General features: G+C 39.9%; 1 protein-coding gene across 1 annotated transcript in view; it reads right to left on the reverse strand.

Annotated features, from left to right (window-relative positions):
* The window catches only part of PHLDB2 (pleckstrin homology-like domain, family B, member 2), a 134,673-nt gene that overhangs the window by 19,595 nt on the left and 100,746 nt on the right, over window positions 1–14,332 (reverse strand). The window contains exons 7-11 of the mRNA XM_010567301.1: window positions 11,469–11,597; window positions 6,951–7,106; window positions 6,080–6,190; window positions 5,241–5,330; window positions 1,000–1,143 (exon numbers count right to left, since the gene is read on the reverse strand). Of these exons, the coding sequence (XP_010565603.1) occupies window positions 1,000–1,143; window positions 5,241–5,330; window positions 6,080–6,190; window positions 6,951–7,106; window positions 11,469–11,597 (630 nt within the window). The remainder of the gene's footprint in view (window positions 1–999; window positions 1,144–5,240; window positions 5,331–6,079; window positions 6,191–6,950; window positions 7,107–11,468; window positions 11,598–14,332) is intronic.

Here is a 14,332-nt window from a genome sequence, read left to right on the forward strand (position 1 = left end):
GTTGTTGCCTGCGGTGTTTCTTAGCTGGCAGAGGTGGAGGTGTATCAGATAAAGGAATAGGATCTACATGAGTAGCCATGACCTCAGGCCAATGGACTGATGGAAGTTGAGCAATAGAGCGAGGAGAAAGAGAGTGAGGAAACACAAATCCAGAACAGAGAGGTGATCTTAGCTTTATAGAAAAAAGAGAAATTACACACAGAGTTTTCTTTTTGGAATTGCTCAAAAGATACGGCACATACAAGCTGCAGTTTTAGCACTGTGTTTGTTGGAGCATTTAGCAGGAAAGGAGATGTGTTGTATTGCAACTCTCAAGGCATATTGAACTACCAGAAGCAGCACGGAAATGCCAAATTCTAAACCAGTTGCTGCTTTTTTACAACACAAAGCTAGGTGGCTTTACATTCATAAGTTTATTCCGTTCCTTTAAAAGGGGATTTATTCAAAATTTGCTATCGTCATTACAAAGGCAAAAACATCACAAAGGATGACAAAAAGAGAGAGTAAGCTAGAAGACACAGACTGGACAGACTCCGTGGAATAGCTAAGATAAGTAGAAGCTACCCGTCTCCCACAAATATTCAACATATACTTCTACCACCTCACAGAAAAAAATTAAAAAAAACATACAAAATGAACACCTAGGCACCGTTGATCAAGTAATGACTAAGCGTGTCCACGGACCTTTTACCAAAGGTGCATTACATTCTAGTGTTTGACATGCAAGGATTGTCACTTATTGCTGCTTGGGTCATAAGCATTCAGGTTTTTTGGCCTTCAAAGTCCCATCTACATCATCAAAGACACTTTACAATTGGAGCAGTCCTTCAGCTTTACTATTAAACTCTTATCTGACTTGGTAACTGGCAAACAGCAGTTTGCCTTAGGGTCAATTTGTTACATGTTGAATTACCAAAAAATAAAATTAAAAAAAAAAGAAAATAAAAAGGCAGCCATGAAAGAACAATGCAAACAAAGGGAAATGTCTCTCAAACAAACCTCTTTATTTTGTGGCTGGCTCGTCAGCACAGCCGTGGAAGGCTCAGTGGCAACTGCTTCAGCATCTGTGGGGGGCTGAGTGGAAGGGGATATATTCGTGGAATTGCCATACAGCTCACTAATTTCACTTACACTGATATAGCCCTAAAAGGAGGAATTCAGAAGTTAAAAGGAGCAAAAGCCAAAAGACGTGCAAGAGTATTAATGTATCCAGTACGATGAAAGTTAGTTTAGAGTGATACAGCCAAATATTTGTTATCATTGAAATAATCATAAATAAAATAAAATTACCATCAAGGTTTTCAAATGTTAAATCCTTGGATTCTGAAAATTGTTCTTCATTTAATTCCAGAAATCATTTGTGTAATCAAAAAGCAAATGTACATTAAGTGACCAAAAGACTTTACTAAAAAGTAAATACCCTTTAGAAATGATGTAGCTCTTTTCTTGGGAAAGCAGATTGGGGGAAAAGGAAGAACAAATCTTATTTACCCATCTTTTTATTTCTTTTTTTTTTTGGTCCATGTTTAAATAAAATAACCTACCTGATTTGTTTCTTGCCTAACTATTAAGCTAGTTTGAGTAAACCAAATGACTAACGGAACTGGGAAGAACTTACATAAAAACAAGCCATTGGTACTCTATAAATTATGCTGACACAACACCTTCCATTTGCATTGTCTGGAAGTTGCTTCTAACTTTTAGGTGTTACCAGGAGACTCAGGTAAGATGCTGTTATTGTTAGCCTCTGTCCTGGTTTCGGCTGGGATAGAGTTAATTTTCTTTCTAGTAGCTGGTACAGTGCTATGTTTTGGGTTCAGTACGAGAAGAATGTTGATAACACTGATGTTTTCAGTTGTTTCTAAGTAGTGTTTAGTCTAAAGTCAAGGATTTTTCAGCTTCTCATGCCCAGCCAGCAAGAAGGCTGGAGGGGCACAAGAAGTTAGGAGGGGACACAGCCAGGGCACCTGACCCAAACTGGCCAACATGTGACGTCATGCCCAGTATATAAACCGGGGGGAGTTGGCCTGGGGGATCGCTGGTCAGGAACTAACTGGGCATCGGTTGGTGAGTAGCGAGCAACTGCATTGTGCATCACTTGTTTTGTATATTCCAATCCTTTTATTATTATTGTCATTTTAGTATTGTTATTATTAGCATTATTAGTGTCTTCTTTTCTGTTCTATTAATCTGTTCTTATCTCAACCCTCAAGTTTCACCTTTTTCCTTCTGATTCTCTCCCCCATCCCACTGGGTGGGGGGAAGTGAGTGAGCGGCTGCGTGGTGCTTAGTTGCTGGCTGGGGTTAAACCATGACAGCCCCGTAGCCATTACAATTTGATTTTTTATTTATTTTATTTTAAACAATCATACAGGAGGTGATGAATTGAGGAAAGGCACGGACATCAGAGTGTGCTTCTGACTGCAGAGAAGATTTATGGAGCCAGATTTGAGATGTAACAGCAGAATACAATTATTGCATGTGTTTTGGTGTTAACTGAACAACTGTGATCTAAAAAATAAAATACGGATTCTAATCCATGGTGTATAGGATGCCAGACTGTAAAAACTCAAATGTCCTAACTTCTTATCCATAAAAAACAAGGCTATGCAAAAGGAAGAATAAATCACCGTTGAAGCAATATCATAAAAATGAGATAGTAATATGCTTATTTTTTAAATCAAGATGGCAAGCTGCTTTTAAGTTTGGAAGATGTTGAAGGGCCCATGTTTCTATTACTGTACCAGCACACTGACATGCCAGTATGTATACTTCAGCAAATCAGTAAGAGAAGCCACAGACTGCTATAGTATTTCTTCTTTTTAAAAATGCAGAAATTTAGCAATGATCATAGAAGGCAAGCTGAAAAAAATACCAGCCCTACACCCTATTAGCATAATTTTCAAGGTATTTTATCAGTCATTTCAAGCAGATACACAATTCTGGAAAACTAAGTACCATACTGTGAACACAACACTCCAGAAATAGGAGGCAAATCTTAACTCTGATATTATTTGATGAACTATTAAATGAGAAGGAGACTGGGTAAGATACTAAAGTTTACCTCTCAAAACACGCGGCCATATTACAGTAAAACAGAGTCTGGTAAGAATAAACATAAAACTTGCTTAACCATCTTGTAGTAGCAGTATATCAGTAACCAAAACCTGGCAAGTTTATGAATGCAATATCATATTAATTTTTATAGAGGATAAAAGTACTTTCACCATTATATGAAAAACATTCAGTTCAGACTCACAACTCCAGTGAGGATTCACCATGGGGTTAAAAAAACCAACCAACCAAACGACTGTGCTGTGCATTAACTCAGGCCCCTACTACATTAGATTAAATAAATGGTTTCAAGTCAGAGTAGGCATCCAAGCCATTTTGTCAATGCTGGACTTTCAAACAGCATCGATTTTCCTCACTTATTTAAGTACTGGGATAAGCATCCTGCCTCTTTACGTGAGGTCATGTTACTCTATGGCTGTGCACGCAGGGACTAAGCTTCACGATGAATGGAAGAGAGTTAAAAATGTGTGCTTTGGGGAGGAGGGGCTGGGAAACGTTGGACTGCAGACTTGACTGATACGTGAGCAACCGCATGGTGAAATTAACTTCTATGTGCAGGCAGTCTCTTTAAGCCTGTGTACCATTTGGTGCCTGATTTTTAAAGGTGCTGGAACAGTCAGAGAAAAATTAAACTGGACTGAGACAAACATAACATCTGGCAAGGAAAGGCATTTCTTTTATAGGACAGAGCCTATGGGGACACTGAGCGTGAAACAGAAAAACCCATGCTGTTCCTTCTCTCATTTGCCTTGGAGTAAGTCCTAACTGACTTCACTACTGTGAACGGAATGACGCTGCTGAATAATCCGTTTCAATAAAAGGGGTGTCAGGCTCACTTAATGTAGTTGCATTTTGAAATATCTGTGATTAAACAAACCATTATGTGGATATGAAGATAAAAATCAGAGATAGCACCCACCCTTTAGTGAGACAATGAACAGATCCACCTCAAAATGAAAAAAATGAAGCTTAGACTTGCCAGATGTCCTGGTGGGAGGTCAGATGTCCAGGTCAGAACACAACCTAGGACACTGAAAGTCTAAGCATCCGCAACATGGCTTGCAGTGAGGAAGAGCGCTCAGCCCTCGTGGCATGTGCTGGAGGCCACCCAGGTTCACCAGGAACTTGGAGGCCAAATAAGCAAGATGCCATTTCCCAGGTGCTGAAAAGACACGTGGTTGCTTTAGACGTCAAGAGCCCAACTTCACACGGTGAAACCTACATCATTAGATGTGGCAGACCTTGTTCAGGGCTTCAATACAAGCAGATCCAGCAAGTCCAGTCAGACCTCTTAAGCAGAAGTTAATGAAGCAGCCATAGATACCTGTCAGTGTATTTTAAATGCTAGATTTTCCACTTCTCCAGTTACACCTTCATGTTTATCTGCAATTTGCAGATTCATCAAGTCAAGTCAAGAAGATTAATATGGGGAGTTAATGTTAATATCGTACGTGCTAACTGAATCTTTGCAATGGGCTGTGGCTTACCTTATGCTGACTTTGCTCACGGACCTTGAGGCTTAAAGCAGTACCCTCAAACCTATGAAGTCTTGACATCTGAGGTAAGTTCTGGGCCTCATCGTGCATTACACAAACTAACTCACTTTTTTTCAGCAAAAAATACTTGACACCTACTCTAACTATTCAAAACAGTTAAATAAATAGCTCAATAGGTATCTTACAGCCACAATAGCTTGAAGTCTTCAATTCAATGCTTTTTAAAAAGATCAAAATATACAGTAGTCATGCTCTTCTGCAGAGCCTTAGAATAAAGGGAGGGGAGGCAATGATAAAATCTACAGTGCAAAAATAAGACTGAACTGTATTTGTACTTGAACAGTTATTCCTGGACCTCATTCTTCTTCACTTCAATGAGGTTTAATTGTCTATTTTGAGAAAATTAGACACACACACCCCACACATAAACCCGATCATTTTTCCAGAGCGAGAGATTAAGGAGATACCAGTCACATCTGGGAAAATGTCACGAGAAGCTATTTTTGCTCACCCATGCATTTGGACTTCTATGAATAGCTTTACATAGTAATTTCATCACATCTCAAAAAAATTTATGTGAATAGGACTTCACTAAATACTAAAGTGCTTTTGTACGAAGTGTTATTAAAAGTTACTTATGGTAAAGTCAAAAGCAGTGAATCTCTTTACCTCTTTTAGACTATTGGGACTGACAGGAAATCCCTTTCCTCCGGAAAGTGTGGAATATTTCTTTTCCAGATTACAGAGGTTCTCTTTTTCCTGTTAAAAACAGACATTTTATGTTAAAGACCAACAGCCGTGTAGTGAAAATAAATGCTAGCCATTTTCGTAACCGTGTAAAGAAACATGCTGGGATGGAAGGCTAGAAACTGCATAGCAGAGCTTCCACTTCATCCATTTACAGCAGAACTGAACAAAAAATGGAAGTACAGAACAAAAAGCTAGTGAAAGATCTTACTTAATAACTAGAGGCAAACCAAATAGGTCTTCCTTCAGCATTTTGAAAATGCTGATTCTTCTTAATGAACTAAACATGATTTCTCTCACGTTTAAAAGCAAAACATAAAATGGATGCAAAGGGTTCATGGCAGTTTCTTATTAACCAGATGTTAGCTGATGTTACGCAGGTCATCTTGTGGCCTAGCATGAGCTGTTACAAGGCAAAAATCTGAGCTCTCTGTGCACAGCTCCAGCAGCCACACAGGGAACACAGGCTCCTAGCTTCAGCACCCAGGTGGGTGCCTCTGGTTGAGTCCTCTGGAAGGGGGGCACCTCTAAAACCCTCTTGATTATCAAATGCCACTGGCATTTTCTCTTAGGAAATCTGCTGATTAATTACAAAAGATTTTTTTTTTAAAGGTTAATGGAGACAAACAGTGTCTATCACATTATTACATACTTGCTAGCTTCTACACAACTGATGCTTTTCTTGTGCTCTATGTTCTTTTATTCTATGAAATGCTCTTTTGTTACACGCTAAAAATATCTGAAAGACAATAAATACTTACCCTTTGCAGCATCATTATTAAGTTGTTTTTCTCTTTTACAAAATGATCTTGTTCTCTTTGTGCTTGTTGGACAATATGATTGGCTTGTTTTTTGAGAGCAGAAATCTTTTCCTAATATAAAAAGAAAATAATCACAATTTACATGTTTTATTTTCAAAGCACAAGACAACCTGCAGCAAGGATCCTATTCATAAGAGTTCACTCATTCATACGAGTGAAGCAGTAGGAAAAGAAGTTTTTACAAGACAGCTCACTGCTCTGAAGGAGATAATTAAACAAGATTTAGACAGCAAAGAGAATTTATTCAAGAGACAAAAGAATAATTGCACATATTCTTTGAAAATATGGTGACTAGCATCTATATACTGAACAGAACTGGTGTAGAGATTCAACTCCTGATCTCTGCAAAACTGGTATTTAATTGGTTGAGATAGCACCTTTAAAACTGATCTTAAAAATTAAGGCACTTCTTTAATTTGATGTTCTATTATTATTTTAACAAAACCATCTAACATCAACATCAATCATGATCATAAAACAACTGTAGTTTTGTCCAGAGTGTACAAATCTCCTCTCTTAAAGAAGAAAAAACAATGCCTTGGTACTTTTTGTAGCAAATTAAAGGGTTTAATTTGCATATGCAAATATACAAACAGGGCATGGAATTTTATTTATTTATTTCCTTTTGGAGAAGTGCGTAATTTGATCTGTGTGGGATGTTACTGGGCTATCATCTTCACTCTGCTTCAGAAGCTTTTTTCAAAGAGAAAAGTTTTGCATTATTTGTTACAGATGGGCAGATTGTAGCTCCATTTCATCTTCTTTATGCTCAACAACAAAGAACAAATGAAGCGAGTGTTAGTGCTTTTACCTTTCTACTGACAATGCTGCGCTGATATTCAGCTACTTCACGCAGGAGCTGTTGTGTCAGATTTTCTTTCTCTTCATCTAACCTGCTTTCATGTTCAAGTTGCTGAAATTCCAAATCTTCAAAGTGTTTGCTTTCTATGTCCAAAAGATCAGCATCCTTAAGCAAAAAAAAAAAAAAAAAAAAAAAAAAAAAATCATGCAGACACCAGAGTAGAGATACTTACAAACAAACAAACACAAAAATCAGTATAAAACAGTATTTATGTATCTCCTACAACATGTTCAAACAGGACCTCAATGCTTTTAATGACCTACTGTCATAATAAGAGAGCAAATAGGGCTAATCATTATCCTGATGTTGCGTTCTGCATCACTCCTACTGTCTGTCTCCCCCAGCTGAGAAAGATGAAGCACCTGTACATTGAGGGAGCTGTTTTGCAGTGTTCAGAGCAAGCTGGAGCATCCTAAGCACCGAGAGTACCCTGGCTGGGCAGATCACTCTGCTGTAGCCCAGCTGTGACACCGCCAAAGCCTGAACCCATCTGGTGAGGTTGTCACATGCCAAACTGGGAGAGCATCTGCTTACCAACCAAAAAGGACAGCAAATATCATCCCAGTAACACCGGAGAACTGCACACCGAATTAACTAATTATGGGAATACACACTCAAACGAAGGACTCTGAACTGCAGTTAGAATTTCTTCAGGTCCAGCCCAAGTACCAGCACTGTTTTTATTAACAGACATACGGTCAGATAAGACAAAAGATATGTGGAGCTGTGTGCCATCAGCACACTGCCATCACCTCAGCAGTGATGTCCAACCGTGCAAGTTGCTCAGCCAGAGGCTGATCGTGGACCACCGAATTGGTGCTGACAATTGCTCCCTGTGCAAACACGTAATTAAGGACTCTAGTCATCCACCCTAGCCAGTAGATGTATTACTTCAGAAAAGATACCAGCCCGCTTTTATGCATTCCCCTGGACCAATGCCAGGTTTTGTCAGGAAAAAGAGGTTGAATGCTGCAGAAAAGACCCAAGAAATAAGAACACACCTGCCTTCCGCTTAGGGATGATGAGATAAAACTTATGGTGCTTTTCAGCACAAGAACTGAGTGCTAATCTTTCTCCTGCAACATCTCTGTATTCATAACATGAATTCCTACTTGCAAGTGCCAGAGTTCTGAAGAAAAGGGTGCTTTTAATAATCACAGTATTATTAAACGCTAAGGCTCTCTAAAATAGGTTCATTGTATGTAACTTGTTACGCAAGAAAACCTACATCCTGTAAGCAATTTTTTATTTTAGAGAAATGCAAACTTACTCCTTTTCTTATTTTGACCTAGGGCAAAGGTTAGTGACTGAGATAAGCAGACAGGTCTCTATAAAGGCACTCAAAAGCAGCTTCCGATGTACCAGGGAAAGACACGGGATGCAGAAACTGAAGAATCCAGGCTACTATATGAAATACCAATATCTTCCCATTATTCTCCAGATGTGCCTTTCACTTGTACGAGATAGGGAAGAGATCAAAAGCAAAGGTGTGGGCTAAAAATTACAAGAAAGCAGTTACCTACTATACAGAAATGCTTCATTCAAACCAGTCAGCCATCTTCAGTATTCAAAACAAACAGAAGGACTTTGCCCAGGCCATGAAAGTCAACAAATTCAGCCTATTTCATACCACATTAATTGCGACTGAGGTAGAACAACAGACTTCAGAGAAGGCAACTGATACCCAGAAAGGCAACTGGTAGCCAGCTGAGCCCACAAAACGCTATATTCTTTGTGGGATGTGCTATGGAACAAGACCTTCACCACATTCTGTACCACTGTGCCCACTGGGGAAAAACAAACATACCTAATTCAAAACCAAGTCCATTTTCAAATTAAAACCCCTCCAAAGGGTAAATGGCAGTAGCGTAGCTCTACCAGTGGTTGCAGGCACATTGCAGCCAGATCACCAGCCAGGCAGACCCACGGGGACCGAGACCCCGGGCAGCCTGCGGGAGCAGGGCACAGTGGCAGGGGCACGAGATCTGGCTCTGAGACGTGCCCACAGAGTCCTTGCCACAAGGATCCTACTCGGCAGCATAGGATTTGTAGGAGGACTGCCTTCTTGCTGTAGGCAATGGCTTCCTGAACCAAGTAGTACTCCCTCCTTTTTAGTAAAACCGTTGATATCCACATATTGTAATTTATAATCTATTAACAAACAACAGACACAGTGTTTCCATATTGGATTTCCAAACCATAAATTTCTCCTGCATCTTTATTACTTCACTAATGGCACTGGAGAAATCTCAATGGGAGAGAACCTGGCCCTTACTTCAGGATGCGGCGGGAGCTCCACGGGCTGACATCATCTGTAAAAATTAGGAGAATTTTATCTGAAGAGTAAGGTATTTCCTAGCAATGGACAGCGCCTTTTCAGGTCTCTGCAGGAATCCTGGCGTCTATTCTTGTTCTCCATTTATGCGTACCTCTGTGAACCCAGGCACACGAGAACAAACAAGCTTTGATGCTTTCATACTAACAGGGAAGGACGAATCCTGCTAACTAACTTTAAATAAGCCATCAGGAAGATCAGCGTTTTCCCTCAGTGCCTTCCACAAGCCCTTCCTCAGTGTCTTTCCCCAGTCTCTGATGCCCGAGAGGGAGCGCGTATATTCAGGACGGACACCACCGGGTAGCACACAGAGCGTTGCCAGCCACCCGCTGCCAACCCCAGCCTGAAATCCAGACCCCCCCCGCAGCCAGCTGCTGCAGGGAAACTGGCTGCCTGCTCCCCAGGGCACAAATTACGAAGTTACTGAAGTCCCAGAGGTGAAGCAAGAAGGGAATTCATCACCTGCACACCTTTGGTGTTGGCAGTAAAGTTGCACAACGTAACCTGCTGCAGACTCAGGTATTTAATCCTGTACTGGGCTTATTTGGGGGGGGAAAAGATATTTTCTCTATTTTGGGTAAGATACTTACAGTAATTTCATAACTGCTGTCACACTTGATATCCATTTGAGAGCTACGGTACACTAATTCAGTGATAAAATCTACTGCTTCCACCACAGCAGCCACAGTTAACTTTTGCTACAGTTGGCTGGGAATAATATGCAATAGAATTAACTGGACATTTAACTACACCTGCACATTTCAAGTTTTGTCCCACTTTCAAATCCAAAATCATTATTAAGCCAACTTGGAAGGAACAAAAAAATTAAAAGAATTTAACTAAACAGATTTCTAGAAGCTTCTTGGTCGTCAATAGTGAAAAAGGATTTACTACCATCCCACAGCAACAATACTGCAACTTCTCATGTTCACATACCTTCAAGTATGTGACTGCACAGGAAAAGCTTCCTTTCCTTTTAATATATATGAGATACTACATAATTCTGCTTTTTTTTTTTTTTGAAGGTAACTTACAAAAATCCTTAACTGTCTCAAAACCAGCAAACTTCTCAGTTACTACAGAAGAATTTAACATTGTTTTTTCCAAAGGTGGAATTTTTTACTTTTCGCTCTTTGAATAAAAGGAAAAAAAAAAAAAAAAGAATTCTGCAAATAAACCAAAATCTAAAGAATATTTCCTACAAAGCAGAAAAGCCCTTTTTTGGTCACTGCTATTACAGCCCTTATTTCTGATATAAACACTCAAGCCAGAAAAAAAAAAAAAATTAAAAAAATCGAGTTTGACTTTCAGATGGCCTCTTGAGCTTGCTGTATTGATGCTTTGAAAATTATTCCCCCACCCCACTAAAGCTAACTATATGTGCTGTAGAACCCACTTAACATTAATGAATACTAAAATCTTTCCACAGAAAATAACTGTACCTTCACAGACAATATTGTAGCTTTTTTGGTTACAAATAATACAAAACAAAATCAGTTTGCAATTAGACTTTACGCAAAGGTTATTATACCAATGTGCAACTGTTGAAAGTCTAGGAAAAAATAAAGCTATTACAATAAGTAGTATAATCTTCAGAATGAATTTTTCAAAGCACAGTTCAGACTAACAGCTAAGTTATATACTGAAAAAAAGAAGTTATCCATGGCTTCACTGAGACAGCCATTTACAGCTTTGCAAAGGAGGAGTACACAACAGGATCAAACAATTGCAGCAGCAAACTGCTGCTAAAATGGCTGATAGAACTGACCAAAGTTCAATTTCTGTCTTTGCTCACACTGGTAAAGAGTGATGCTCCACCATCCATCTAACAGATTCCACTCCACCCAGCAGGCCTAAGGTGCTGGTTACAGGCAAGTAGCCCAAAGCTTTAAAAACATTCAACACAAAATGATTTCTAATCTGCCCATTCACACTCTACTCATTTGCCATCATACACATTATCTGTTACAAGCATTCCACAAAAAACCATAACCCTCGTGACTATTACCAATTATAAGTTGCAAATATGTTCAGACACTGGATACTTGAAACAGAATATGTTACACTTAACGCAAAAAAAAAAAAATCAACAGAAAAAAAAAGTTAGTGCAATCTTGAAACTTGCTACTGACCCTCTTCAGCTGCTGCTGTAATTGTTCCCTCATGGACTCAGGGCAATTATCAAGCTGCGTCTTCTGCTCGGAGTAAAGCTCCTGAAGCCTCTCTAGTTTTTCCCTCTCAGCATCAAGTTTTAATTTTTCCTGAAGCATGAACCAGAAAATAAACACAATTACCTTCAAACCCAAGCAGTTGTTAGTGATTATGACAGTGTGTGGCAAAACCTTAACAAACAGTTGAAGCACGTAGGTCAAAGACAGAAATCTCTTGTTAGTTGAAATGCAATGGTGGGGTGCAAAATGATCAACACAAAACATTAATCATTTTAGCGCGGTGATTAATTCTCTCCCTCGTCACTGTGTTTTGTACCCATGCCTGGATGATGCCGTTAAAGCCCACTGCCCAAACACTTGTCTCACCTAATAAAAATTAAAAAAAAGGAGAAATAGTAGCCATGTTAGTGAGGTAACTGATGAAGGAGAGAGAAGAGAGTAGCTTTTAGAAAGCAAAATGGATGGAAAATGACTGTAGTCTGGCAGTGAGGGGAAAATGGATCTTCCCAGGAGAATGAATTACATGCCTATGTGCCTCTACAGATAAGTACATTTAGCAAGCAGTGAAAAAATGGAATGAGACAGAGCTTTATAAAGAAATAACTCTGGGCCAGGAAATCCTGTTGCAGCAGAAACACCAAGTGATTTAGCAAATTTGCTTCAGTATACAGGAACTGTAACCTGTTCTCAGGGATCGAAGGGGACAGAGTGCTCAACCTCCCTGGTCTCCTCCAACTAGTTCAGTTTTCCTCTTGTTCCACTCGAGTAGCAGTACTCGGCACACTGCTTCTCACCCTCAAAAGCCTTTAACCTTTAAATCTTTGTAATAAAATACTACATGATTTACTGTGCGGCACTGGTCCAAAGACTGGCTGCAGATCACTTAAAGCGACCTTGTAGACTATTATTTATCTATGGACCAAAGTTTGGGAACCAATAAATCAGACTGCAGACAATTTTTTCAATGCCTTTTACTTGCATCTGCACTGGCCAACGTAGAAGATGCATTTTCTTCAGCTGAGCAACTAATAACTGGAAAAACCAATATGCCTGATATACCAGGCAGAAATAATCAAGTAAGTCCCTGAAGCCCAGCTCTCTGCTACCTTCTAGAGTCACACTGGCATAGTTGCCTTTTCCTACTTCTTGTTCTGTAGTTATGCATGTCCTGTCATATGGCCTCTAACTCTCCTTAATACTCAAAAATTAACAGTATCTGCCCCAAAATTTCAGCTTCTTCTTTTGGATGTTCCAAGAACAGTTGAATTCTGACACAGCATCCACTCATTTGTCCTCTTTCCAGTCCCAACTGTTATTTAATAAAATCCATGGCTCAGCAGGTGTTGTATGATCACACACTCTGCAGCACCGTTACGGCACAGGCCATAGAGAAGGAACTTCTTTTAGTATACAGCACTTGCCATTTCAAACTGTGGGATGGTCTTTCCCCAAAACTTTCTCTTTGTTGTTCCTGACAAGGTTCTCAAATCCTCACACATGGTGGAGGCACAAAAACGAACATGTATTAGCTGCCTGCTTTCTTTATGGTTTTATCTCTAAATCTAAGTGGGATCAGGGGCTGGGATTTCATTTTCCCAGTATTTAAAAACAACAGGAAGCATTCTCATTCAAGCTCAATGTCAACCAAATTCCCAGCTCTGTTATTTTCATTTACACGTGCAGCTTCACGGCTCAAACCACCAGCCAAACAAAATGCTGAACACAAAAGCTTATGTTTTTTTCCTACGCTTGTAAAAGTCAACAACTGCCACCATACTCAATTACCTGGACTTCCTACATCAGCTTCTGTCTTATAACAACAGCAGAAGAGCTCAGAAATACGGAGGATGTAGCACGTGCGAGCTGCACAATGAGGGAGAAGCATGCAGCTCTTGAGAGGTCACCTCTAGACCTCTGTCCCCAAGGAACCCCATTTGCTGAATCATCCTTACTTTCAACACAGAAAGAAATCTATGAATAAACTGGTAGTTCCCCTCCTCGCAAACCTTGCTGTCCGTTTAACATTCAGCCTACGGTCTGCCACGTTGTTTCTCGCTTCCCTTTTCTGCCTGCCCTGCAATCTAAAGCAGCAAGGACTTCTCTGACCTTAGCTGCAGCATCATGCCTCTGAAGCTATTCATAGCTCTCTAAAAGTCTATGCGCTGCCACAAGCACACTCATTCATCAACGAGCAAGTCCATTCTCAAGTGTGAGGAGACATCATCAGCAAGTATAAAACTCCCTGAGAATCCTGCCAGAGATACTGTTACTTCCCTCAAGAAATTAGAAATGTATTCCTTTGAGATTGAAAGCGATACTCATCTGGTCTATTTATAGCCTAGGAAGTGCTAACATCCCACCAAACCGGCTCCTGCAAAATGTGCAGTCTTAACAGGAAATACCACTTTCAGCAATGAGAGGCATTATATGTTTTGCAGCTGTGTAGTTAAGTTCACTGACATCTCTGGCTGTGCATTGGTAAAGTTCATTGAAGTCACAAAAAGGAATTTGATAAATAAATGAATCATCAGAATTTTTTCATACAGTCTCTTCTATAAATGGATCAAGGCAAGTTCTTTTAGAAGGGAAAAGATTAATAACTTTGCAAGCTAAGTGCAAGATGCAGACGAGGCAGGCCTGCGGCCGACTCCGTGAGCTGTTTGCTCAAGAGCAGCCAGCAGCAGAGCTGCGAACAGAACCCATGGGCTCCAGCTGCTCATCCTCATTTAACAGCATGAGCTTGTACTTGTTAAACATTTCTCTGCAGACAACTGCTTCCCAGCCCCGGTGTTGACTCCGGAGTCGCATTAATTGCAGGCTGGCTG

Source organism: Haliaeetus leucocephalus, unplaced genomic scaffold (genome assembly GCF_000737465.1).
Source record: "Haliaeetus leucocephalus isolate CR32 unplaced genomic scaffold, Haliaeetus_leucocephalus-4.0 Scaffold228, whole genome shotgun sequence".
In the NCBI taxonomy this organism is placed as follows: Eukaryota; Metazoa; Chordata; class Aves; order Accipitriformes; family Accipitridae; genus Haliaeetus; species Haliaeetus leucocephalus.